Here is a 27,479-nt window from a genome sequence, read left to right on the forward strand (position 1 = left end):
GTAGCATAACGATGACATATAGCAATATTTCATTGGTAAAAGAGATTGATATGGTGTTTTTAAATGGCAATATATCAGCATATGAAGATATTGTGATATTTTAATGTATTAATATTTTTCCCTCGTCTTTAGAAGTTTTTAAGTCTGTAAAAAAGAAGTTTTTGAGGAAGAAGAAGAAGTAATATTATTTTTTTTTTTTAGACTTTAGAAACTCAGAAGCTGATCAAATATCGGGTTAAATATCGGTGGGTTGGCCGATGTCCGATATTCAGTTTTAAGGCCGATATAGGCCGATACCGATAGGGGGCCGATTATATCGTGCATCCCTAATTTAAAGAGTTAAGTTATGAAATGAGGAAAATAATATTTGGGTTTTACTACAATAAAAAAAAAAACAATTCTGTTCATTCCTCCTCTTACTCACATAGAAGACTTTCTTCTACTTTGAATTTAAATTTGGAGCATATGAAACGGCTGGAAGGAAAAATTTCATATTTTTTTAGATTAATCTTTTTGTATTTAGGTGGAAAAAAAGGTTTAAGATATTTGCTTCTCAATGCACGGATATAAAGTTTGGAGAATTATTTTAAAAGAAAAAGTCTTTGGATTGTGATATAAGATATTTGTAGACGCTTTTTAAAAAAAGCTGTTTTTGCATTATTCATGTATTAAATCCTTCAATAAAGGTATTTTTAAGTTTAGGAAATGGAATGTACTAAGGTGACCTTAAACTAAATTCATCAATGTTTTTTGTGATATAAAATTTATAATTTTTCTATATTCATAGGATGAGAATTAGGCATTATATTTATTATTTAAATCATCCAGTGACAATAACCCTCCATCACTTCTAACTGTTATTCTGGGGGCTGTAAGCATTTTTGAGGAATTTCAACAGCAGTACCGTATCGGATTTATAGTCCCCAACACTGCCGATATATTAGAATCTCTCCTTAAATGACAGCCAAACCATTTCACATTGGGCCCTTGATTTTACGTTATCACATCATGTTCTACTCACCGATATGAGTTTTGTGTAATTTGGAGCTGTTCTGAAGATATTCCGTTAGGTTATATCCAAGTAACGTCTTCCTATGAGCAACGACTTGAAGGCACAAACTAAACTGTTCATAATTTATTCTTTATGGTTTGCCAGTATTCAGAACATGTCCCCCAGACATCCGCAGTTATATTTTTTATATTTGTATTTTTTTAAAACAAAGCGGCATGTTTATTACGTCATCAACAGCAGGGGGCTCAGGACGCAGCCCTGAGGGAAGCCTGTGCTTAGGATGATGACATCAGAGGTGTTCTGTCCGACCCGGATGGACTAAGGTCTGTAGGTGAGGAAATCTATTAGCCGATTGCGGAGGGCTGTATTGAAGACCAGCTGTTCCAGTTTGCCCATCAGATGCTGTGGGATGATGGTGCTGAAAGCTGAACTGAAATCCAGGAACAGCATCAGCACGTGGGTGTTCTTCTCCTCCAGGTGTGCCAGGCTCAGGTGGAGAGCAGCAGAGATGGCGTCCTCAGTGGAGCGGTTCCGTCGGTAGGCAAACTGGAAAGGGTCGAATGTTGGTGGCAGACTGGAGACGATGTGTTCTTTACCCAGCCTTTGGAAGCACTTCATGATTGGAGTCAGTGTGACAAGCTGGTAATCATTTACTGAGGTGACCTGAGGTTTCTTTGGGACTGGAATGATAGTGGCAGACTTAAAGCATGCTGGCACTAAGGATCGGTCCAGCGAGGTGTAAAAAATGTCTGTGAGGACACCAGCCAGCTGATCTGCACACTCCGTATACAGCCACCCAGGTATGTTATCAGGCCCTGGGGCCTTCCTTGGATTGACTCTCTTTTTTTTTTTTTCACTTCAGCTACGTCCAGGTTAAGTGCCTCCTCCTCCTGGTGTGGAACAGCTTTCACTGCTGGAGGCTGTTTAGTGCCTCAAACCTTCCAAAGAACTTTTTCATTTCATTTAAGAAGTCAGTGTTACCTAAAGGATCTGAACAACTTCTTTGGAAGGTTTGAGGCTCTAAAAAGCACTCCAGCAGTTCATCTAGCAACTGATTAATCATTAAGTGCAGTGTAGAGACTCTAAAACATGTCTGTAACTGACAGAGTGACCCACTCAGAGGAGTAATTATACCAAAATAGTTTTTTTTGTTTTGCATTTAAGCCAAAAACTTTTTTTCTTCATCTGTCAGTATGCTTTAACAAGAACTCAACAAGTCGAAAAGTTTGAGTTTCATCTGGTTTATTTTGTAAATAGTCTTTTTTAAGGAACCTTTGACCATGCGATTGTTAAATGATTAATTGAAAAAATAATTGACAGATTTATTGGTTTTTAAAATATTTGTTAGTTGGAGCCCTACAGAAAAGCGCTTTATGCTAGAAAAACAAGGGGAACAAATAAACAGCCAAAATGGCAACACCACACAGTGATAGACAGAAGAAAAAGAATGAACTAATAAAAAATTGAATAGATAAAACCAGGAAAACATTGGCAAATATATTACAAAAAGATTGATAAAGTACATACATATACAAATAAACAATACAAAAACATAAGATAAAAGCTCAAAATAGTTCAACAGTTAAAGGGATATATATATAAGCAGATAACCAGACATTACAGTGTTACTATTATAATTTGTTAAATTCACAACTCAAGTGTGGTTCCTGCCACACTTGGAAACAGAAAGTCGTTTCCTTTAGCTTCCATTTCAATTCCACATGTTTGGATGCTTTCGTTTGGCTTTGGCTGATAAGGCTCCAGCAAAAAAGATTAATGTAATTTTAATCTGTGCCTCAGAGCTACAACCTCGCACATGTGGTTTCACTTTGTTGCCATAGCAACAACTGCTTTCCTTTTCTGCAGTAAGGAAGAATCTGTTCCATTGTCGTTTATCTCCCCTCATAGTTAAAAAGGTGGAATTCAGCCCAAGTCTTGACATAATATTCTCCTCTCTCCTGTGTTTTCCTGTTCCTCTCAATTCTCCCACCATCCTCCAAATTTTAAGGGGGGGGCCTTGCTTTATAAAATGCGCCGGTAGTTTTTTATTTTAATTATTTTAATTTTATTATTTATATATATCTATATATATATATATAGATATATATATAGATATATAGATATATATAGATATAGATATATATATATAGATATCTATATATATATATATATATCTATATATATATATATATATATATATATATATATATATATAGATATAGATATATATATATATATATCTATATATATATATATATATATCTATAGATATATAGATATATATATCTATAGATATATAGATATATATATCTATAGATATATATATATATCTATAGATATATATATATATCTATAGATATATAGATATATATATATATAGATATATATATATATATATATAGATATATATATATATCTATATATAGATATATATAGATATATATAGATATATATATATATATATAGATATATATAGATATCTATATATATATATAGATATATATATATACATATATATATATATAATGAACGAAATGTGTATGTATATTTGTACATACTTGAATAAATATGTTTCTGGATATACAGTAGTAATAAATTATAAAAATGTATGAGTGGCTGTGCTTTGCAACACATATACATCTTATCAGAATACTCTATTACTCTCAGCCCCACTCAGAATATTTAAATACACAGTTTGTTTGTTTTCATAAAAAAAATTTGAAAATTAGTTCAATGTTCAGCGAGTTACAGTTGATCAAAATGTATTCTGTGCTTGCTAACATTACACTGAGAGGAGCTGTCGAACGCCACAAGATGACGCCACCAAATCACGTCGGTTCCCATTGGTGGAAGGGATCGATATGTTTATATCAGCGGTCAGGAACATCAGAAACGGAACTTGAATTGGAGAAGCTGTTTCTCTAAGTGTCCGCCAGTGATATCCGGCGGAAATAAACAATACCATTCTGGTAGCGTCAACATTTAGGGAGCGATCAGTTTCTTCTAGAGAGGAAAATGGTTTGTGTTGTGATCTTCTGTTCATAGTAAATATTGAAATCGTCAGACTGCTGGCTATCAGCTGGAAATCCGGATCAGACCAGAACCTGCAGGTAGGTCCGCGGTTCAGAGCTCTGATTGAAACTGGAAAACAGATTACCACAGGGGACTAGTTTATACAGCGGATGATTATTCGCCTCGTTTCTAAATGAACCAAAGAAACTGGAAGTTCATCTTCATCTTAAATATCTTTTCAAAATACTATATCTATAGTAGTATCTATAAATCCAGCGCTCACTTCTTGGTTGGTTTTGTTTTTCTTACATGAAACTTTTTTTTACTATTTTTCTGCTTTTTACGTATTTAGTGTTAGAACGATAAATTTTTTTTTCATATCCCAATAGGTTGAGTATTCACAATAAATTGGTTTCATTTTTTAAAGCTCATTTATACCGAAACCTATTGCTGTCAGAGGAGGCAGTGATAATAGAGAAGGAGCAGGAATGCAAATATATTTCCTTCCAATTTTTTACCTTTAACTAAAACATTTCAGCCTGAACCCACTTGATATTGTTGTCTTCCTGCATATCTTCACATCTTCTAAAGGTATTTACATTACTTTTTTTGCTAAAACTGTTCTCAAATAATCACTAGTGGTGGGAGGCGATTAAAACCTTTAATCAACTTAATTACAGGCTCTGTAAATAATTAATCACAGTTTAAATGAACGTCATATATACAAAATAAACCATCTTTTAATGAAAAAATTATTTTTTTGGTCTGATCCAATAATTATGAGCACAACAGCACGTGAATGAATTGTTTTTAATAAACTATTTAAGTTGTTCAACCATCAGATTGATTGAGAGTTATATTTTTTCTCTTTTTGTTAGAGATTCCTGACATCCTGATTTATGCAGTTTCTTTGAAAACTGACCTCTACAGAAATGTGAGCAGCAAAGATGAGAGATGTAAAGTCAGTAATCTCCATGGCATCAAAGCAACCAATACTGCCTGTAAACAGAATATAAAGTTTTATTCTGATACTGGCAGAAGTTTGACGTTTTGGCTCTGCATAAATCGTTGCGGTTCAATGTCCAGCATTTCATGCAATTTAAACATTCAGGCTATAGATGCCCCTTTTTCTCGTTAAGCCAGTTACCAATAATACATGTTCCTGGTTGTGACTCCTTCTTAACATTTAGCACTGTTCAGGTAGCATTTAATATGACGACTGTCTTCCACCGTAGCTTTGATGACGTTTAAGGTATTTGGATTGAGCCATTGGTTTTAAACTTTAATTTTCCTGGTGGACCAACTCCTGAGATGCTGCTGGCATGTCACATTTATTCACAAAAGGAAGTAACCATGACAACAGTGGCCATATCCTCCTAGATTAGTCAGTTTGACCTGTAATAAGATGGGAAACAAAGGAGCTGCTGAGGTTCAGGAAGTAATAGAAGTGTCAGCTGTGTGAAGCTGACACCTCACTGGTGTGAAAAAAATATAACACTAATTGGTTAGAACTCCATTAGAGCAGCTTAGTGCAGTTAAGTTGTGATTTCTGCTCCTTTGGTTTCAGAGATATTAAAAGATAATTTTTTAGGTCATCCATTTGATTAGATTAGATCCAGAGGTCAACTATCACCCCCATTAAGTTTCGAATTGAATAAAAATTATCTAGCCTACTTTTCAGTGCTACTTCATTTGTGCAGATAAAACAATCATTTCTACTGATTTGGTGAATGATTTTTATTAAAGCTGGTGACATCACCGTCCCAGCAGACATTAGTCCTGCTCTAGTTTCCTGACATAAAAGAATTGAATAACATCACATGTATTTTCGATGCTGGTAATGATTAGAAAAAGGGGCATGTTTATCATATTTAGTGGCTGGAATTATTGTTTGATATTTAGTAAACCACCAGCCTCCCAGACCCTCTGCTTTGGACCTGTCGTTACCCCTGACAACCCCATAGCATTTCCTGTGATGGTCTTGCTGTTGGGACTTCACAATAAAAGCTCTAAAAGTAGAACTACTAGGGCTAAATTAAAATGTTTTTTTTAAAGTCAACTGATAACCTCTACAGATCATTCCTTATTTCATCCTTTGTTATTATTTCCTCTATAATCTATTCAGACTGAACAAAGCTTTGTCTTAATGTCTTAAACCTACGTCACAAACAACCGGTTCCTGATTTTATTTTTAATTTTTTTATTGTGCCACAACTCGATTTCATTGAAAATGTTCATATTTTTTAACTTCAGTGATCGCCGCTTGCTCCATGTGGGGACGCTAGGTCTGATGGCACTCAGGTCTGTAGCATGCCATTAGAGCATAGTGGTGACCACGCAGTCTGCGTAGGGATACCATGTGTGTCCACCGCTGTAGACACCATGCTCAGTGGGAAGGCACACAAAGGGTTCAGATAAACTGTGTTTGAATCCAAGATGGCCACCTATAAATAGTTCACTTTCAGCTCTTTAAAGCCTGGCGTACACTGTGCAATTTTTTTCAATCATTGCACTCATCTGCTGCTCACACCGTACGACTAAACACAGGGTTTAGTTTTACAGTGTGAGTTCACAGCTCACGATTATGTTCGGCCCGATGCTCTGATGCGATCTACCTGCTCACACTACGACTAAAAATCACGTCGGACTCAGCTCTGCAGTGAGCCAAACAAATAGAAGGGGTATATTAAGCTCACTATAGTGAACCGCGCTGCCTTGGCAATTTTGTGCTGAGGGTTCTAGAAAGAAAGGGGGACGACATATTTGGAAAAAGGACGTGGCTGAGCAGGCGTGGCTGCTGCGGTCCATCAATTTTGCAGACGGAGCTGCATTTCACTCATTGCATCCCCGCCACGCTGCTGTGTTTACATCTGAGAGGAGGAATGAAAAGAAGAATCCTTCTTTGCCCACGACGGTCGGGAGAAAATCAAACATGTTTGATATTCTCCAGATTCCTGAATATATATATATATGTATATATATATATATATATATATATATGTATATATATATATATATATATATATATATATATATATACATATATCAGAGCTGCAGGGGGGGGGTGAGAGTAGAAGTGACAGCGACCACAACGAGGCAGAGGGTAGAGGAGGAGGTTTTTCAGACTTTCGGTGAGCAAAGTTTAGATTTCATTTAAGTTGAAGTAAGATAAAGATTTCAGTTAAATGTGTCATTACTGTTTTTTTTATTTATTTACTTTTTATTGTATATTTGCACAAATCTTTTAATCCAATATTATTTCAACAAAATTGTTAGCACTTCAACATAAAATAGTATCTGTAAACCAAATAAAATTACTTTTCTTTTTTTTTCTTTGTGGGGTTTTGTTTCCTTCCTAAAAACAAGTCCATAGAAGGGGAAAGTCATCTTATAATCAGGGTAGTCCTATATTTGGGTCAGTACAGTAGTTTTAATATATTTTTAAGTGAGAAAGTCCACCTGAAAACATTGGCTACGTTTACATGGACACAACTAATCGGATTGAAGGCTTGATCAGATCAAAAATGTTTCATGTAAACATGTCAGACTGAAGATTCTAATCCGATTCGGTCCGATCGGATCTAAATTTAATTCCGAAAGAGAGAGGTGGTTTTTGCTGATCGCCATTCCGATTGGCGTCCATGTAAACACCCATTCGGATCTGAAGAGTAAAATAATCTTCACTGCGCATGTGTGCGACGTCAGCGTGAAGTTTTTCCGCCTTGTCAACAACAGGAAACCACCGGTCGCTCTCGCTCTCGCTGTGAACAACATGGCGGGGAGAGTCTAGGAACGCCGGCTTATACACTCAAGTTCATTTAAAGCTGCAGGAAGCAGGAATTTATCCTCCTCCTCTTCCTCTTTTCTCTCTCCACAGCCCACTCGCTCTCCCACGCCGGCTCAATCGCTCATTCTCTATTTCTCTCGTACATTTCGCTGCCAAGCGCTTTTTTCCTCCTCTCTCCTTTTTTCTTTCCGCTCGCTCCGAGCGCATCGTTTGTCAGGCCTCCCAAAAACCAGACGCAGACAGAACTGCCAAGTTTGGCAGGAAGTTCTGCGCATGCTTAAAAGATTTAATCTGATCCAACGCTTGGTACATGTATACACACGTCATGATCGGATCATTTCATTTAGTGTCCATGTAAACGGAGATTTTGAATTTCCGATCAACCAAGGTTTGGATCGGATCGGGGAAATTTTGCGCATGTAAACGTAGCTATTGTCTGTGCAGTCAGTTCATCAGGATTACGATGCTGCCTTCAAATATTATTTCTCTGTTGGAGCCGCTCAGACCCCCACATACCGGTGGTACTGGGAATCCTCAGCAGCAGCTGCCTCAGGCCCGGTCACCTCTTGGGGTTTTCCCCTACTGTTGGTGGCGGCTGGAAGTAGATGTTAGCGTTTTTCAGCTATGTGGTACAAACTGTGGGCACCAGCGTTAATAAACTGTTTCAGAGGAGTGATCATGCCGCTCTGCATCAGCAGTGCTGTGTCTGTCTCCCTGCCAGCTCCCAGATAAGCTTTTCTGATTGGTTGATGTGGCGCATAAAGCAGCAAAAATGTTTTTCCAACTCCAGCATCTACTGCTTGTGAAGCTCGTGATGCATCTCAGATGCTCACAAGCTAATGATGCGCTGCTCCTGCCGGTCTAAATCCGCTGCAGAACCTTCGGTTACTCCTTGATGCACGTCAACCATAGACTTTGCATGTAAAGCCACTGCTTCTGCTGCCCTAAGCACATTATGGAACTTTAAATGTGTTTTATTTTTTCTTCTGTCATTTTTTTTTTCATAAAGAGAGGAGAGATATGAGCTGCACTTTCTACTGTCCCCGTTTTGTTCTATGAGGCTCAAAGACGATCACTATTTTATCTGTTTTCTGTCCTGAACTGTGAGTTTTCAGTTTAATAAAAACTGAATTAGTTTAGTCCATTCTAAGTAGGCCACTCACAGTTGAGCACATGCATGATATGTAGGAAGAGCCATCATCAGTGGAGCAACGAGTCACCATGACATCAGGCAACAGGAAGTACCAATTTTATTGCTGAAATAAAAAAACACAGTTGAATTTGTTTAAAAGATGGAGAAAGAGCCCTACAGCTGCAAAGGAGAGGAAGATGACGACGGAGAAGATTGCTGCTCGTGTTAGTGGGTAGATTTATGCTCAGGACGACCTGAGAAAAGGACCGAAGGCAGATTCCAGTCTTTACAGGATTTGTCATTAATTGTTGATAAAGTTATCCCTTTATTTCCACGGAATAAAATGAAAAGTTTGTGAGTGTAGAAAAATGTCCCCTCCCCCTTTAGTTTTCATGGCCCTTGACGTTTCCGGGGTCAGACAACTGGGCCCATGAAATTATATAAAAACACATTTAAAGCTCATTACCTGTTCAATCAGTTTTCATTTAGGGGAAAAATATCTTTACTTTTTTTGGTTGAATTAAAGAAAAATAAAAACCTTCTTTGTTGGTTTCAAATCAAAACAAAATAGTTTGAAGTTTTTTACCTTACCAGGAGAAAAACATAAAAGTTACGTCACATCTATTATGACCTCTGGATTGGATATTAAAACATCTTCAGAAATAATCAAGTTTGAACACAAGAATTATCTGTATGAACCTGATTTCTGACCTGTTTGTGATGCACACCGACTCTCCTGGTTAATCAAGTGGAGCTAGAACATTACTTATCCATTCTTGACTTTAATGTTCTCCTGTTCTTCTCTGCCTCAGGCCCTCAGCAGAAACATGTCTGTCACCACCTGGGAGGTTCTCAGGGGCCATCTTCTCATACCTGAAGACAGGAACTCCATTCCTGACCGGAATATACCAGGAGCTACAGGACTAAAAGAACAGGAGGAACCAGAACCACAGCATACGACTTTGCTAAAAGAGGAACCAGAACCTCGACCAGCTGGACCAGAATATGTTGATCTGTGGGTCCTTCAAGATGAAGGCCAGCTTCTAATGAAGCAGAATGGGCTAGTTCACCGGGAAACATTCCCCAATGGTCCAGAACTGCAGATCCGAGAGATAAAAGAAGAAACGGAACCTGTAAGGATCAAAGAGGAACAGGGGGAACCGGAACCGATTCAACTTTTTATCCTTCAGGATGAAGGTCAGCTATCGGTGAAGCAGGAGACCAGCATCTCTAAGGTGGTTCCAGCTCATCAGGACGTACTGCATAATATATCAGAACTGGATCCGATGATGGGAATGAAGGAGAAACTTAAAGAAGAACAACTGGAACCTGAGACGATTAAAAAGGAACCAGGAGCTGTGATGATTGATGAGGACGAGGAGCATCTCTGCAGCGATCAGGATGATGATCAGATTCTGGTGAAGAAGGAGACTGACAGCTTCATGGTGACTCCTGCTTACGGTGGACCAGAACCATGGCAGATAAAGGAGGAAGGAGAACCTGTGAAGGTTAAAGAGGAAAATGATGATGACGACCAGTTTGAGTTGAAGCAGGAGGCTGAGGAGCTGTTCAAAGGGAGTACTGATTTGGCCGTTCAGCCGTGTCCGTCTGCAGGGTTCTGTATGCCTTTAATCCTTCCAGCTCCTCCAAACAAACACAGAAAAAAACCTTATTCTTGTGACTTGTGTGATAAATCTTTTAGAAGCAGGGCTCTTCTGGTGCGTCACTATCGGACTCACACTGGTGAGAAGCCTTTCAGTTGTGAGCGGTGCGGTAAATCTTTTCGTCAAAAACAGCATTTGACTGTTCACCTTAAAACTCACGCAGGTCACAAGGTTTTTCTCTGTGATTGGTGTGATGAATCGTTTAGAGGTCGGGGGGATTTGGCACGCCACAAGAAAACTCACAAAGGTGAGAGGCCATATACCTGTGACTTATGCAACAAGTCCTTTGTGCAGCGTGCTACGTTGACTCGTCATCTTGAAGTTCACGCAGATGAGAAACCTTATTCCTGTACATTTTGTGCTAAATCTTTTCAACAAAGCCTCAATTTGACCCATCACCTTAAAACTCACACCGGTGAAAAGACGTATTCTTGTGATTTGTGCAATAAGTCTTTTAAGGACCTCAGTAATTTGGCGTGCCACAGAAGAACTCACACAGGGGAGAAGCCGTACTCCTGCCAGTTGTGTGAGAAATCTTTTCGACACAGTCAGACATTGACGTCTCACCTCCGGACTCACACCGGTGAGAAGCCCTACAGCTGTGACTTATGTGATAAATCCTACAGATACAGCAGTAACTTGGCGAGTCACAGAAAAACCCACTTGGGCGAGAAGCCTTACTCTTGTGAGGTTTGTAATAAGTCTTTTCGAAAAAGTCACGATTTGACTCGTCATGGTAGAACTCACACCGGGGAGAAGCCATACTCTTGTGATATGTGCGATAAATCGTTTAGAGACCTCAGTAATCTGGCCAGTCACAGAAGAACTCACACCGGGGAGAAACCGTATCCTTGTAACATGTGTGAAAAATCTTTTAGAGACAGCAGTAACCTGGCTAGTCACAAGAGAACTCACAGAAACCAGAGGCAGTATCCCTGTAAATTGTGCGAGGAAACTTTCATGCGTAGCGGTGAGTTGACTCGCCACCTTCAGACTCATGCAGGTGGAAAGCCTTATTCTTGTGACTTGTGTGATAAATCGTTTGGGCACAGCAGTAATTTGGCTCGTCATAGAAGAAGTCACATGGAAGTAGTCCAAGTTAGTTCAAAAGGCATAAATTCAAAAAAAAAAAATCGAGGTGTTTTCGCACAGCAGTTAATGTCTGAATTGCTGACAGTGAAATTGAGCAAACCTCTGCATGATAATTAGGGCTGGGTGATATGCCCTCATATTACTTTAATTAAATATTAAAGTCTTGTACCCATTATAATTTAAACATTCAACAATGTCTCATTGAACAGGACATCTTTGCACATCTTTGAACTCAACGGTATGGCTGTGCTAAGATTTAAGAATAACCTACTGCTTAAACTGAGCTACAGGTGAGAATCTACCAGGAATAGGCTCTCATTGCAGGGGAGGCTGGCTGAACATGTTATGTGTGAAATCCAAAGATCCTCTGCTAAATATAGATGTTCGAGTGCTGCCAGCGTAGGTCAGCCTGTCGGTGCTCAGAACGTCCAACACATCAAATTGGTCCAAGAAGGAAGCCTCTGCCACTAACTTCCTGGTTTAGATGGACACTAAGAGCCTCTACGGTCTTCCTATGGAGCATTTGTTTTCGTTGAAATGTCTCCAAAATGTGTAAAAGGTCTGTAGATGTTATTTCTGCGGAATATTTTTATCAACGGCTCTGAAAAAATCATCTGCAATGAAGACCCTGTAGTGCAAACACCGGGCCCTTTGGTGGCATTGTGACAATGCCACAGAATTACACCCAAACCAGGGACACAAACACTGGGCAGAGTGTTATGTGAGGTAAAGTGGTAACATGCAGCAACAGAGAGAGTTGGAGCATTTATAAAGATGATCCAGCTCTCATGAACAGGCTGAAACATGAAAGCAGAGTCATCTGATTTTTATTATTATTTTATCCACTTCCAAAACCCTGCATTGTTTAAATCCACAGATTAAAAAAACTATATCTTTGTGATTTAATCTTTGTGTGGATGGAGCCTCGGGCTGCTGGAGGACATAGGGCTGCTGCAGCCTCGTTTCTGCTCCATTCAGACTATAAATAGATGAAGGAGCAAAAATCTGCTGCAGCTGTCAGAGCTCTGCATGGATCTATGTTCACGCCTTTGATTACTTGTGCTTCCATCTAACAGTATAGATGTGTAAATATGACAGCAGCACAAAAAACTCATTAGAGCTTTTATCTTCTGTTGTTTGATCTCAAAGCAATTCATTGCATATACAATATATTAACCACAATATGAAAAAATAAAATCTGCAATCGCAAAGGGACTAGAGTTTTGTCACATTACATTTAATGAGTCAGATGCTGCCGTCCCATTCCAGCCCTTTAGGTGCAGGTAATACACTATAAATGGCCGTTGAAGCACCTGCAGGCGGGTTAGTGCAGCGTAAGATCAAAATTAAATCTCACGTTCATCATCATAATTTTCCACTAATCTGGGACTAGGGCAGAGACACTCAGAGGATTGTGCAGCAGCCACAGGTTTTGGTGACTTTCTGCAGTCATTTAAATCACAATTTTGAAAAAAATTCATTGAACTGTAATAATTTATAAAATAAATGCTGATCAGAATCCTGTATTGTTCAGTTGTGTTTATATCTATTTTGTAACCTGCCGAGGGTCAACACACAAATTAACGTAGATCATATTCTCCAGTGCATAAAATTCCTTCTCCGGCTTGAATGATGAACACTCACTACTGTTCTTGGTAAAGATTTATACTCCCCACACTGCAGAGATATTGGAATCTGTGCTTAAATGTAAGCTAAACCCATTTGCACAGGGACAGATAAAACTTTTCAATAAACCAAACATTTCCTGCCACATATTTGACTTACTAAAGATTTAAAACAATGACTTTCATTAATGTTGGACGGAACTATTCATGTACTTGTATTATAATAAACTGCACCTTCAAATTTCACTAGTGTTTTGCACCATTTTCCTTTTTCCTCTGAGCATGAAGCAGCCGGCTTGCTTGGCCGTGCAATGATTCAGGTGATAATCAAAGCTATAGAGGATACAGCCGACCTGTCCTTCAAAACTGGCAAAAAGAACGCTGCATTTGTCAGCTGCATAACTAGTAGTCTTCTAATATGAACAGTCCAGCGCTGCGCTATGATGTAATTGGCTGACAAATCTGGCCTTCAGTGGACGCAGCTGCTGAATTTGAATACCCCATCCAGGGGTTGACGTTAAGGATTTTTGACTTTCACATTTCATTTGCCTAGAAACTATTTTTACTTGCCCAGTATAATGTTTGATAAATATAGTTCCTAATATTAATTTTTGTATATATATCAATGAAACATGTTTGTTTTTTAAATGTTTTTTGTAATTCAGTATTTTTTAAGTTTCCAGGTTCCTGGTGTGTATCTGCATGCGTCAGATAATGAACTCAAGCCTACATTACCGTGTTAACATGCTTTTCAATCCTTCCTGCACATTCTTTTCAAACTAAACTTTGCTTTAAACTGTTGTGTGCTTGGAAAAATATAAATTGTAATGTTAAAAATCTAAAAAAAAACTTGACAGGTTAAAAACTTAAGATAAATCACAAGACAGAAGTCAATGTCACAAATGAATAACTTTTATTTTAGAGTCACGGTATGTTTATACAAGATAACACTATTAATACAATGTGACTTTTCTAGAGAATCATTATACATAGTTATTTTATTCAGGGTTTCCACAGTCTGACATTATTTCAGAATTCCCTGATTTTTAACTAACTCAGGATTAGTTTTCCCTGACAAAATAAATGCAGCAACAAGACAATAATAACATAACAGGTCACCAATTTAACATGTTTAGCTAACTATCAAGTATCACTTCCATTGAAGTCTCACTAGCAGCTGTGGAAGGTGCCTTGATTGAAGGTTGTGGGGTATAAACAAGAATTGGACAGCTTCTTCCATCCAATGGTAAAGGAGTCGTAGTCAACTCTGACACCCCATGTGTTTGGCTGTAGCTCTGGGGAGCTGGGTGACATAATATCAAACATTTGCTAAATATTTCAAAGATGTCGAAGGTTAAATCCATCATGGACAACACCTTCCACCCTGTAGAGGAGCTGAGCAGCTTCTTTAGTGAAAGACTTATGCACCCTGTTTAATAAAAAGAAGAGCTATCACATGTCTTTCATCCCGGCTGCCATCAGATGTGGTTTATTATAACTGCATAACTAATGTGCAATAACCTGTTTTTATATTTAATACCCTGTGCAATAACTATATATAAATACCTATTTATATAAATACCCATTTAATAGCCTTTGCAATAACCCTGTGCAATAATCCTGTTAAATAAGAGACTTCAGCTGTTATATATATGTATATGTGGACGCACTGCTCATACTGTTTATACCTCATGCACCTTTTCCTCCTTTTGGCAACTTCTAGTTGACTATTGAGTCAATGTGACAAGAGAATTTCTCCACTGTGAGATCAATAAAGTCTATCAATCTATTGAGTCAGATATGTGGCGGGTAAAGTTTGGTTTATTGAAAGCTTTTTATCTGCCCATGTCCAAATGTGTTTGGCTGTCATTTAAGCTCAGATTCTAATATCTCTGCAGTGTGGGGAATATAAATCTGATATTCACACTGCTGCTGAAGCTCCACAAAAAATGTTATTAGCACCCAGAACAGTAGTAAGAAGTTTGGTATCCATTCTTTGCCAGCTTTGTGTGTCAACTAACACAGTTGCTAGGCACCAGACCATACAGCGATGAATGCGGGCGAAGGCTGGACCTGAATCTATAACCAAACTCTTCTGGCCTCCTTATTTTTTACGGACCTTGAAGGACCGTCTGTGTAGACCAGGTCCATGAAAAATGCAGCCACTGAAATCAAACACACCCAATGAGAAGCTAGTGGGACATAGTGGGATATTGTACGTCTCAGTACTGGATCCCAGTCTGTGGATCAGTCTTCCTCTGAATAGAAATATGCAAACTTCTCCTGAACGGTTTAAATCAATACCTGAAGGTTTTCCTTTTCTTGATTGCTTTTCTGATTTATTCTCTGATTTTTGCTGCAGTATTTGAGGCTGTATTTATTTCATTGCTTTACATTTTGTTTTTAATAAAGCTTTACTTTGATCACTGGTGTGAACTGTTTTATGTATTGTTTTAAACATAATTTAATAATGTATGCTATTTTCGATTACTTGAAACCATTAAACATTTAGAACTCAAGTTTATTGGACAACTGATTGTCATATTTTCTCTGATAATTTCAATTACAAATGTGAGAAATTTGAAAGCTCATTCTTCCTGATTCGACTCGTTTACTGTTTGAAATCCTTAGAAAAAGAAAACAATTAATTATTCTTGAAAAAGCCCTTTAATCACTACGATCAACCCTGATAGATGTGCTCTGATATATTTTTTTATGCAGCTGTATTTGAGGACTGTAGAGAAGTGCCTTACTCAATCATGTTTAAACTTTTATCTTATTTAAAATATTTACTGCCTCAAGAGCTACCATTTAAATAGAAAAACTTAATCTCCACATTTTGTTAAATGAAAGGCAACTGATGGCAAATAGTTGAATCATATTCATCTCTCTAAAATGTTGGCGTATTAGGTTCTATTTTAGATTTTACTGATTTCATTGAGGTTTGAAAACCATTTGATTAAAAAAATTTCAAAACACAGAAAAACTGCAGCTGGAGGCGGAACTAAAGGCTCGCTACTGTATCAGACTAGAATCTCTGAGACACCCACCACCGGAAGTAAACTTCGCTTGCAGCGTTATCTTCTTTTTGTTGTTTAAAAAACGGTTTCTGTTTGCAGCAACAGGTTATATTTTATTCATCATCTGAAAGAATAAATCAGAGAGAAACTAACAGCCGCGGATAAAATATTCATAATCATCGATCATCAGCTGGAAAACCCGAAGAGCAAAGATCCTGCAGGTAAACTGCTGGCTGTTTTTTTTTTCATAATAAAACAGGAATCAATAGAATAACGAGCAGCTTTGAAAACAGCAAAAGTTAATCTGAATGTTAGAGAAGGTTAATGAGGCATCTTAAATAAGGTGACCAGATTTCTGAAATCAAATCTGGGGACATTTCTTGCTCGTGGATAAAAATCAATACATCTTATCGAGATGAAATTAGGAAACGGGGACAGTAATGGTTTCATATATTTTTACATATTTATTAATATTTAAACAACAAAAATCAAGTGTAAAAGCCAGGAATGTGCCTTTCCAAACGTTTAGTATATCCTAAGATTAATAACATGAATAGTGTTATTAGTAGAAAACTAGAACTGTGTCTCTGGGTTGGGGCAAAGTGGTGGGGGTGGGAGCGGAGGGGTCAAGGGTCATTAGCAGGGCTTTCCAATTTTGGGGGCCCAATGAGCTCTGCCGCCTCCTAAGGGGAGAGTGACATGAGGGAAAGAAATTTAGAAAAGTAAATACAAACATTTATTCTATGCCTGTGGCTGTCTGTTGAGACAGAGTTTCCCCACCTCTTCAAATAAGTGCAACAAATACTTATTCTGTTTACATCTACTGTACATACCTATAAGAAATATTTTTTTTCTTCATTAACATAAAAAAACAAATAGTAGTCAAGCCTGCAGGTAAAGGTTCATATATGTTTCTTACTGTCACCTAGCCAGATCAATTCAATTCAATTCATTTTATTTATATAGCGCCAAATTCACAACACATGTCATCTCAAGGCACTTTACAGTTCAACCAGATCATACAGTCAAATCGATACAAATTTTTCTATCTAAGGAAAACCAGTTGATTGCATCGACTCATTGACTCAAATACAATCCCTCACACTAAGCATGCTTATAGCGACAGTGGAGAGGAAAAACTCCCTTTTAACAGGAAGAAACCTCCAGCAGAACCAGGCTCAGTGTGAGCGGCCATCTGCCGAGGCAGACTGGGGTTCAAGGAGACAGAAGCAGAGATACAAAAAGCAACTGTAAAAGGCGGCCCCGTCCAGGAAACACACAGCCAGGCAGACGAGCTCCGAGCCAGCTCCCATGCCAGAGGACGAAGAGAGCACATCCAGTTAGTCACGGTCAGAGAAACAGGGCTACACTGGAAAACAGGCCGATCTCCAACATCTATAAACAAGGGTGTTGATAGAAGCAGCACAGCTGATGTTTCTTTCCAGGATGGAGTCACAGCTAAACAGGAACAGACGAGGCAAAGCTACTCTGAGGAAAAGCAGAGAGAGCAGAAGGTTAGAGATTGAACTAACAGATTCTGCAGAATAGGAGAACAGAGAGAGAATGAAGCAGAATGATGAAATGGGGGTCCCTATGTCCTCCAGAAGTCTGAACCTATAGCAGCATAACTATAGAGATAGCTCAGGATAACCTGAGCCACTCTAACTATAAGCTTTATCAAAAAGGAAAGTTTTAAGCCTAGCCTTAAAAGTAGACAGGGTGTCTGCCTCACGGACTAAAACTGGTAGTTGGTTCCCCATCAGGGGCCTGTGTGTCTCAAAGTAGCAGGTTCATTTTTCCTACTAACCTGAGTATACAGCCACTCTGTGTTCCACAGCATACTTTGCACACTACATCACTCAATATGTTAGTTTATCACTCAAATCATGTCAACGCTTTATCACTTGAACTTTATTAATACATATTATACATTTTAAATGTTTGAAACAGAAATATTAACTGAACAGGGTCTGAGGCAGTGACCCTGGTAATTATGGTAAAATAATATAAGAGAAGACATAGCAAGTAAAAAGCAAAATAACCTTTTTAAATGTCTTAAACAAGTTTAACCATTGAACAGCAGAATAGGCTTAACATCAACACAATGTATATAATCCAAGAATAGTCCATATTTATAAACAGCAATAACATATACATATATAATTTCCTTCTGTTCCCAGCTTCTGTATTGTGCATTAAGGCTTCCTCTTATGTTTCCTGCTCTCTGCTTTACTCCTCAAAGTAAATTTTTCTCCCTTCTTGTCAACCGTTTTTTCTATCAGAGTTCCTAGTTTCCTCCTCTCTCATTCAATCTCCTTTCTGTCTTTCTATCTTCTTCCTCACTCCTCCAGCATCAATCTTACATTATTCTAAAACAGAGACATTATATAATCAAAATCACCTCCAAAAAAATTAGGATGTGCAACATGAAAACTTATTATTATTAATATCTCATCTAAATACTAAAAATGCTAATTACCACAATATTAGGAGCTACAAGCAAAAACCACATAATAAATGAACATTAAACAGGTGGTTATCTCCATCATTCTCAAATCATGTAGATATTGTCTTATTCAGTTCTCCTGTTACTGACTCCTATTTTTTCACAAGGAACTTTCATATATATCCAAACTGAGCAGTAAAAAAGCACACCAAAAACTGGAAGTCTATGCTCATAAATCACAACCATAAATCATCAAAACAAATTGAAATAACTCTACTTATAATAACTATCTGAAATATAAACTAAAGGTCACCTATCCATTCTAAAACATCTTTATACAAACCCTTGTTGATCCCTGGAGAACCAGTGTACCAGATTAGCGCCTTACAAGGAGTTTTCAATCATTTTGCTACATTTTAACCCAGCGTCTTTTACTCATGCTCAACTCGTTGTCTTGTCTTACTTTTTATTACTGTTTTAACCTGGACATAAACCAAACATTTATCACAAGATCAGCCCGATCAGAATAAAATAAATTGATTAACACACTTACCATCACTCAGCGTAGCTCCCCATCAGTTGCCACAGGTTGTAAAAAACGAACTTCCACTTCTTCTTCTTCTTCTGTTTTAAAAGTGATGCGCTCTTCTTCCTCTTTGTCTTTTAATGGCAGCTGACATCCAAAAGGATCATTACCGCCCTTATTGTGGTGCGCTCTGTTCCTTATCTTGATGTTATCAGCAGCGCAACCAGCTACCGTAATACCTATTTTTGCGCGCAACAGCTCTACTGTAATAACAGTCTACACGCAACATTTTTCGCCTCGGTAAAATCGGGGACATTTCCGGGGACAGCTTTAGCCGGGGACAGGTGGTCCAAAACGGGGACAGTCCCCGGAAATCGGGGACGTCTGGTCACCCTAAAACCAAACTGTATTGATGCTGCGTTGATTCTGTCTCACATAATACTGACACCTGCTGGACATTTAGAGACACTACAGACAGCTTATTTCACAGACTAAACTGAACTAAATGGATTTGAAGCCCTAGTACATTGATAACATTTAAGTTATTGTAAGTTATCTTGTGTTAATTCATATCTATGTTGAAAATATCTTTGATATTTTTAGATGCAGCCTATAAATAAAGGAAACATATAACATGAAAATGTGACTGAGGATGCTTGTGGACTAGGATTTTGAATCATATTTTTAAAAGAATAAATAAAGTAAATAAACAGAGTCAATTTGAAATTATCTTTACATCAGATAAGTTGAGTGATAACTGAGTGGAAAAGGATCATAAAACGAGAAAAAACAAAATTTAAAATGCAACGGCTGAACCGTTCCTACTCCTTTTAGGCTGCTCTGATATTCTTGACCATTTTAATAATAAACCAAAAAAAAGAGACATAATTTTAGCAGATGCATCATGTTGACAGAAGTTTTTTTTAACACAGTTTAATGAGTCATTCAGTTAGAAACCACTCCTGTATCAGTTACATTACTTTCTTGAAACAACACGTGCACTCATGCAGTGTGGGCTTCATGCATGCACCGACACATCGGTGTTCCTGGACCCATCATCAATTTTAGGCTTCAACGAGTTAATTATTAATATAATTGTTTCAGAAAATAATGTGAGATCTTCCCAGCAGGGCTGAACGGTGTGGCTGAAGCTTTTATCATTGTATATATGTCTGCAATTTGGTTGATATAATGCACACTGCTGAAAAAAATACAAGGAACACACAAACAATACAGTATAACTTTAATTAAATCAAGCTTCTGTCAAATCAAACTGACCACTTAGGAAGCAACACTGATTGAAAATCAGTTTCACATCAGCAAGACACAATAAATAAAACAGTGTTTCTGCAGGTAGTGACAAAAAAACCCCACTTCGTAGTACCTCTGTTTCTGGCTGATGCTGTGGTCACTTTTGAATGTTTGTGATGCTTTCACATTTGTGGTAGCATGTGATGGTATGGAGTCAGTATACATAATAAATAATAATAATAAATAAATTCTCCGAGAAGCTTGTTGGACAGTTAGAGGGTGAGTCTGCATATCAGAACCAGCTAATAATCCTCCATCATGTCCCCACAGCAGGATGGAGTCTCTGAACTCCTCCTCCTAGATCTTGCCTCTGTAACGCTCCCACCAGCTAAGCTCCTGTCTTTCCACAGTTATGCAGCTGTTTATGCACATGTGATTATGGATCATAACAGAGAACATCTATAGTTTATATCCAGCTGAAGCAGCTTCCAGGATTTTTAGGGATGATTTGCTTACATTTACAGTCTAAATATGATTTAGTTTAAACACTGAACATTAGGATTTAACCATAAAAGCTCAAACTAATGAATAGTTTGAGCTTTACATCAAGTGTTATTTTTACATAAGTTTATGTTGAGTAAGTATGAATGTTTTTTTTGTGGGCCTGTCTTTGTACACGAGGCCTGAGGTCCCGAACCACTGCACCAGCTTTCTTCCATGTTCCCCTCAGTGTCGCTGGTTTTCAGTTTACACCGTTGTTTTAATGTTTTTAGTGCTTGTTTGGATTAAACAGGCCTGCAGAGATAATTAGAGAGATTAGAGTCTGCATTAAACGCTATAATTGTAGAGAAGAAGAATCAGTGTAAATAAACTCCCCAGTCCCACACTAGCATCACCTCTAGTCGTTACCGGTATTTTAAATATTAAGCATGTTTAATACTTTTTTTAAATGAAATATTTATAAAAGGGCATATTTTATAAAGGAAACAAAAATGACCTATAAGCAGAATAAATTCAACTAATAAGAATTAAGGGTTAGTTGGTTAAATATAGCAGAACATGAACTCTGCCCACACCCTGCATTAATATTGTTCTGTTCTTCATTCCAGCGGGTTTCATGTCTGATCCCATGTTGGAAGTTCAGGACTGGCTCCCCGTTACTGAAGAAAGGAAGTCGGTTCCGGACCATAGGATACCAAACAGTAGAGAAATGAAAGAAGAACCGAAGGAACCAGATCCACATTTGATGATTGAGTTCAAGGAGGAACCAGAACATCAACCACTTGGACCAGAACATATTGAGCTGTGGATCTTTCAGGATGAAGAGCAGCTCCAAGTGACGCAGGAGACCAACAGCTCTATGGAGACTTCTGGAAGACTCCATTATGCATCAGAATTGAACCCGATTGTAAAGATAAAGGAGGAACTGGAATATGGAAAAAAAGAAGGAACAAAACCTGTGAAGATTGAAGAGGAACCAGAACTTGTGAAGATTGAAGAGGAACCAGAACTTGTAAAGATCGAAGAGGAACCAGAACCTGTGAAGATTGAAGAGGAACCAGAATCCATGAAGATTGAAGAGGAACCAGAGCCTGTGAAGATTGAAGAGGAACCAGAACTTGTGAAGATTGAAGAGGAACCAGAATCCATGAAGATTGAAGAGGAACCAGAATCCATGAAGATTGAAGAGGAACCAGAATCCATGAAGATTGAAGAGGAACCAGAATCCATGAAGATTGAAGAGGAACCAGAATCCATGAAGATTGAAGAGGAACCAGAACCTGTGAAGATTGAAGAGGAACCAGAACCTGTGAAGATCGAGGAGGAATATGAAAATCTCTGCAGAGGTCAGGATAAGCATTGTCTTGTAGTGAAACAGGAAGCTGACGTTTTAATCTTGAACCCTACTGAAGAACACACAGACACCCATGAACCAGAACCAAACCAGAACCAGGTCTTCTCTGCAAACTCCCCTGAAGCAGAGAACCAACATCAACAAAGAGGGAACCAGAAAGACTATGGAACATCTCCTTTTGAAGACCTTCAGCCAGAGAAGAGACATCAGGACCTGAGGAAGCACACAGACACTGTGGACAGTTCTAGAGTAAAAAGACATAAAGGAGCTTCAGCTTCGTGTAAAATATGTGGTGAATGGTTCAGGACCAGTACGCACTTGGATGCTCACACTAGCAGCCACACAGGGGAGATATTATTTGCTTCTGCAGTTTGTAGTAAACATTTTAAAAACACAGGTCGTTTAGATAAACACAAAAGAGCTCATACAGGTGGAAAGCTGTATCCATGTGATATATGTGGTGAAACTTTTAGGGACAGCGGAGATTTGGTCAGTCATAGACAAAGTCACAAAGGTGAAGGGCTATATTCCTGTAAATTATGCCAGAAGTCCTTCATTCAACGTTGTACTTTGACTCGTCACCTTCAAACTCACACAGCTAAAAAGCCTTATCCTTGTGATGTATGCGAGAAATCTTTCAGGACGAGGGCGAATCTGTTATGTCACTCCAGAATTCACACAGGTGAGAAGCCTTTTTCTTGCGATTTGTGTGATAAATCCTTTGGGCGCAGCAGTCATTTGGCTAGTCACTACAGAACTCACACAGGTGAGAAGCCTTATTGTTGCGATTTATGTGAGAAGTCTTTTCGACAAAGACAACATTTGACTTCCCACCTTAGAACTCACACAGGTGAGAAGCCTTATTCTTGCCATAAGTGTGACAAATGTTTTAGAGATGGGGGTAATTTAGCATGTCACAAGAGAACTCACAAGGATAAGAGGCTGTATACCTGCAAGTTGTGTGAAAAATCTTTTACAAGAAGGAATGATTTAACTTGTCACTTTCAGACTCACACAGACAAAAAACCTTTTTCTTGTAAGTTTTGTAAAAAATCTTTTCGACAAAAACATGATTTAACTTGTCACCTTAGAACTCACACTGGTGAGAGACCTTATCCTTGTGATTCATGTGATAAATTTTTCAGGACGAGGGCTAATCTGTTGCGTCACTACAGAACTCACACTGGTGAGACACCTTATTCCTGTGATTTATGCGATAAATCTTTCAAAGAGCATCGTAATTTGACATGTCACAGAAGAACTCACACAGGAGAGAAGCCTTACCGTTGTGATTCCTGTGGGAAATATTTAAGAACGAGAGCTAGTCTTTTACGTCACTATAAAAGGCATCGATGAGAAGCCATTTTTATGTGATTTCTGAGATAAATCTTTAAGAGGCATCAGTAATTTGACTTGTCAGAAGAAATGAAAGTAATCGGAAGCTTCATTGTACCTCAGGTTAGTTTATAAGGCAGAAATTCAGAGCAATACCTCATCAAACTAAGTCCACCCCCTCACAGTGATGTAAATAATTATCATGCCTTTTTTTGGGACAATGCTGACGATACGGCACTTTTATACATGCAGCAGCTCCTATAGTTTCTAAGTTGTCGGCCAAACAGAGTAAAACACATGTTCACATGTTAATGTCTGAATTGAAGGCAGGAAGTGGGGACAGCTGGGAGTGGAGCTCACACTTAGTCTTCACTGAGGGATGGTAAATGTTTCATTCACTCACTACATTTAGCCACCGCCAGTAGAGGAATCTGTGGGTGAAAGTTTTTCTCCTGGCTGAAAAACAAACTGGATGCTTATTAAACCATCCAACATTTTAGACCACTAAGAGCTGTAGACAACTGGCTCAGGTTACCCAGAGTTTTCTCTGCTGCTTTAGGAAGACCCACAGCCGCTGCAGCGGTTAGACGTCCATCTGTATGAACATCCACACCTCTTATTTCATGTTTTCAGCTGTAGAAATGTACATGGATCTGAATACTTTCAGTTCTAAAGTTACTGTTATCCCAGTTGGATCTGAGGTGAGTCAGAATTTAACGTGTAAGTCGGATTTTTCCAAACCAATTTTAAGGAATTCCTTCTGGTCTGCTGGTTGTTGGGTTTTTATTCTCTACTCACTCAAAAGAAGATGTGTCTACAATCCATCAAGCATTTAGTATTTGTTCATATTTATTTTGTAACATGTAACATAATTTATTTTTAATGTTAAAGAAACAAAATTGTGCCAGGATGTATAAAATGGTCATAAGTTGGTTAAAATGTCTATTCTTTGTTTTTGTTTTACTTTGATGACATGAAACTATTAAACTAACAAAATTCACAGTTTATTGGATGAAACTTTTCTGCTTTGTATTTTATTCCGGACATGAATTTAAAAGCGGACAAGAGACTTGTTTCTGTGTGAGTTTTCTCAGGGTGACCGATGGGGTCAGGAGAACAGCAGGCAAAACTAATAGAAGGTATATGTTAGTCCAACACTTAATACAAGGCAAGGCAAATTTATTTGTATAGACCAATTCAGTACAAAGACAATTCAAAGTGCTTTACATGATTAAAATATAGGAAAATAAAACAGAATCAAAGCAAGTAGGAAATAAAAAATGCAGAAAAAAAAAGAACATTAAAAACAGTTGGACTAAAGAAAATAAAAAGGTGCTAAGCCATTCAGAGATTTATAGACTAACAAAACTATTTTAAAGTCTATTCAAGGGGAATTATTTGTTCTTGCAGCAAAATGTGTTCAGTACACAAGAATTAAGATCCTTAAATCAGATTATAGAGTTAAGTTGGAGACTTGAAATGAGAAATAAACGATCAGATGGACTGAAGATTATTATGAAGAGAAACGAGGAAAGATGAGACCAAACCAGGTAACTTTAGAGCTCCAGCATCAGCCTCCAACATAATGACAATTTTCTCTGGGAATAACGCTTTATTCTCTATTTGCTTGATTTTAATGATATAAATCTATTAAACATAAGAAAATGTCATCCTTTTATTCACAAACTCTTCTTTGTGTTTTCCTATTTTTGAAGAGAGGATAAATAAATCTTCCATCGACAGTAATCTGACTCTTAATGAAGCTGCTGGTTTATTGGTTGGAGTCCTTTAAACCTTTACTCGATGGTCTTTAATCATCTCCCTCAGTCTGACTTTTTATAGTATTTTCTCCTTTTTTGATCTTATTTCTCTGCTAAATTCATGGAGCCTCACTGTTCCAATTATCATAATGAAATTAGTCTCTTATTCGACTTATTATTTTGATACAAACTGATACCTTTCATCACGATAGATTTTTCAGCTTAGAGGCTTCATATGCTGAGATGTTTATAACCATCTTTCATATTTAGAGTTCTAGATTATACTCTCCTCTGTGGGATGTAATCCATCGTAATGTAGATCTACAGTGAACAATAAAGTTGGGCATCTTCATAGAAAAAGATTCATAAAAACAGCAGAAGAAAAGTTTTCCCTTTACATTTGTTGCATCTCAAACCTTATGAAAGCAGTTCTTCTAGTCGTTGAAGAAGTCCAGTCTTTTTTGTTTAATCAACTTTTTTAATTAAAGTAACATTGTTTTTTGATTGGACCATGTAATGGGTAGGACATATGTGTTTTTATTATTCAATCAAAAAAAAAGTTGCTTCAAACAAACAACAGATTCAATAAAAAAGTAACTTCAATGAAAAGATAAAGGTCTCAATCATAGAAAATAGTTTTTGAATGCAAATAAAATATTTGAGACTTTTTTTTATTGTTGTTCTTTGGTTGAAGTAATCTATTTTGTGTTTGGGCTATACATGGGTAGGACATTTGTGTCTTAATCATTCAATTCCCAAAAAGTTGTTTGCAAAAAAAAAAAAAAAAAAAATCAATTAAAGAAAAAAATAGAAATAGAGAAGCAGCCGCCCACTGTGGAATGTTTGTGTCAAAAATTTTCAATCAAAAAAATTTGAACTTCAAAATTTTTTTCACTACAAAAAAAAAAAAACAACAATGCAAAACACATTTTCTTCCATCCTTTTTTATTCATGGGGTAGTTTTCTTTTTTTTTGGCATTTGCATTTGCACAGTTTTTTGATTGAAACAACTTTTTGGGAATTGAATGATTAAGACACAAATGTCCTACCCATGTATGGCCCAAACGCTAAATAGATTACTTCAACCAAAGACAACATTTTCAACAATAAAAAAAAGTGTTCAAATGCATTTTTTTGAGTCTCAAATATATTTTTTTGCATTCAAAAACCATTTTCTATTATTGAAAACGCTTATCTTTTAATTAAAGTTACTTTTTTATTGATTCTTTTGTTTGTTTGTTTGTTTGTTTGTTTGTTTGAAGAAACTTCTTTTTTGATTGAAGAATAAAGACACAAATGTCCTACCCATTATATGGTCCAATCAAAAAACAATGTTACTTCAATTAAAAAAAATGCTTTAAACAAAAAAGACTGGACTTCTATCAATGAGTAGTAGTGTTCAAATGTATTTTTTGAATCTCAAATATATTTTTGCATTCAAATGCCTTTTTCTTTGATTGAGAAGTTTTTTGTTCATTGAAGCTAAGTTTTTTTTATTGAAAATATAGTTTTTGATTGAAGCAACCTTTTTTTAATTGAATGATAAAGAAACAAATCTACCTTCATAGTGCTGTGAGTCCGAAGGAGACTCCTTTAGCTCAGGTAGGTTTGATCAATGATCAAACTGTCTGTTTCCAGCCCGATTATTTCTCATCTAATGGAGAAACATTCAGCAGAGCTATTTTGATCTTTATTCAATCAGGAAAAAAACAACGTTTATAAATGAGCTGAGATAAACAGTAAAGACACAAATGACAGTTTGATGTAGATGGAGGAGATCTGCTGGTAAATACAGTGTTTGTTTTTTTCATTTAAGCAGTACGTATAAGATTATATCTGTTATGAAAGTACCATAAATAAAAACATATTAAAAAAAGATCAATGTATGGAGCACAACAAAAAGAGCATAACTTAAAAACATTGAAAAGGAGCAGTCAGTCAAAAACAAAACTGTATAAAAAA

The 27,479-nt window shown here is 37.3% G+C and overlaps 2 protein-coding genes across 2 annotated transcripts in view; both read left to right on the forward strand.

The window, feature by feature from the left end:
- Window positions 1–13,847, forward strand: part of LOC119790020 — a 28,267-nt gene extending 14,420 nt beyond the window's left edge. The window contains exons 3-4 of the mRNA XM_038295305.1: window positions 3,952–4,122; window positions 9,756–13,847. Of these exons, the coding sequence (XP_038151233.1) occupies window positions 3,952–4,122; window positions 9,756–11,816 (2,232 nt within the window). The 3' untranslated portion in view covers window positions 11,817–13,847. The remainder of the gene's footprint in view (window positions 1–3,951; window positions 4,123–9,755) is intronic.
- Window positions 13,848–16,378: 2,531 nt separating this feature from the next.
- LOC119790054 (zinc finger protein 883-like) lies at window positions 16,379–25,022 on the forward strand. Its single transcript, XM_038295370.1, has 2 exons — window positions 16,379–16,565; window positions 21,677–25,022. The coding sequence occupies exon 2, from the start codon at window positions 21,685–21,687 to the stop codon at window positions 23,776–23,778; it is 2,094 nt and encodes a 697-aa protein (XP_038151298.1). The 5' UTR covers window positions 16,379–16,565; window positions 21,677–21,684; the 3' UTR covers window positions 23,779–25,022.
- Window positions 25,023–27,479: the final 2,457 nt, after the last annotated feature.

The sequence above is a fragment of the Cyprinodon tularosa genome, unplaced genomic scaffold (genome assembly GCF_016077235.1).
Source record: "Cyprinodon tularosa strain WSP-4 unplaced genomic scaffold, ASM1607723v1 ctg353, whole genome shotgun sequence".
Classification (NCBI taxonomy): Eukaryota; Metazoa; Chordata; class Actinopteri; order Cyprinodontiformes; family Cyprinodontidae; genus Cyprinodon; species Cyprinodon tularosa.

Excerpts from the sequence above, each read along its gene's own strand:
- LOC119790054 (XM_038295370.1), top strand. The coding sequence starts at position 21,685 with ATGTCTGATCCCATGTTGGAAGTTCAGGACTGGCTCCCCGTTACTGAA.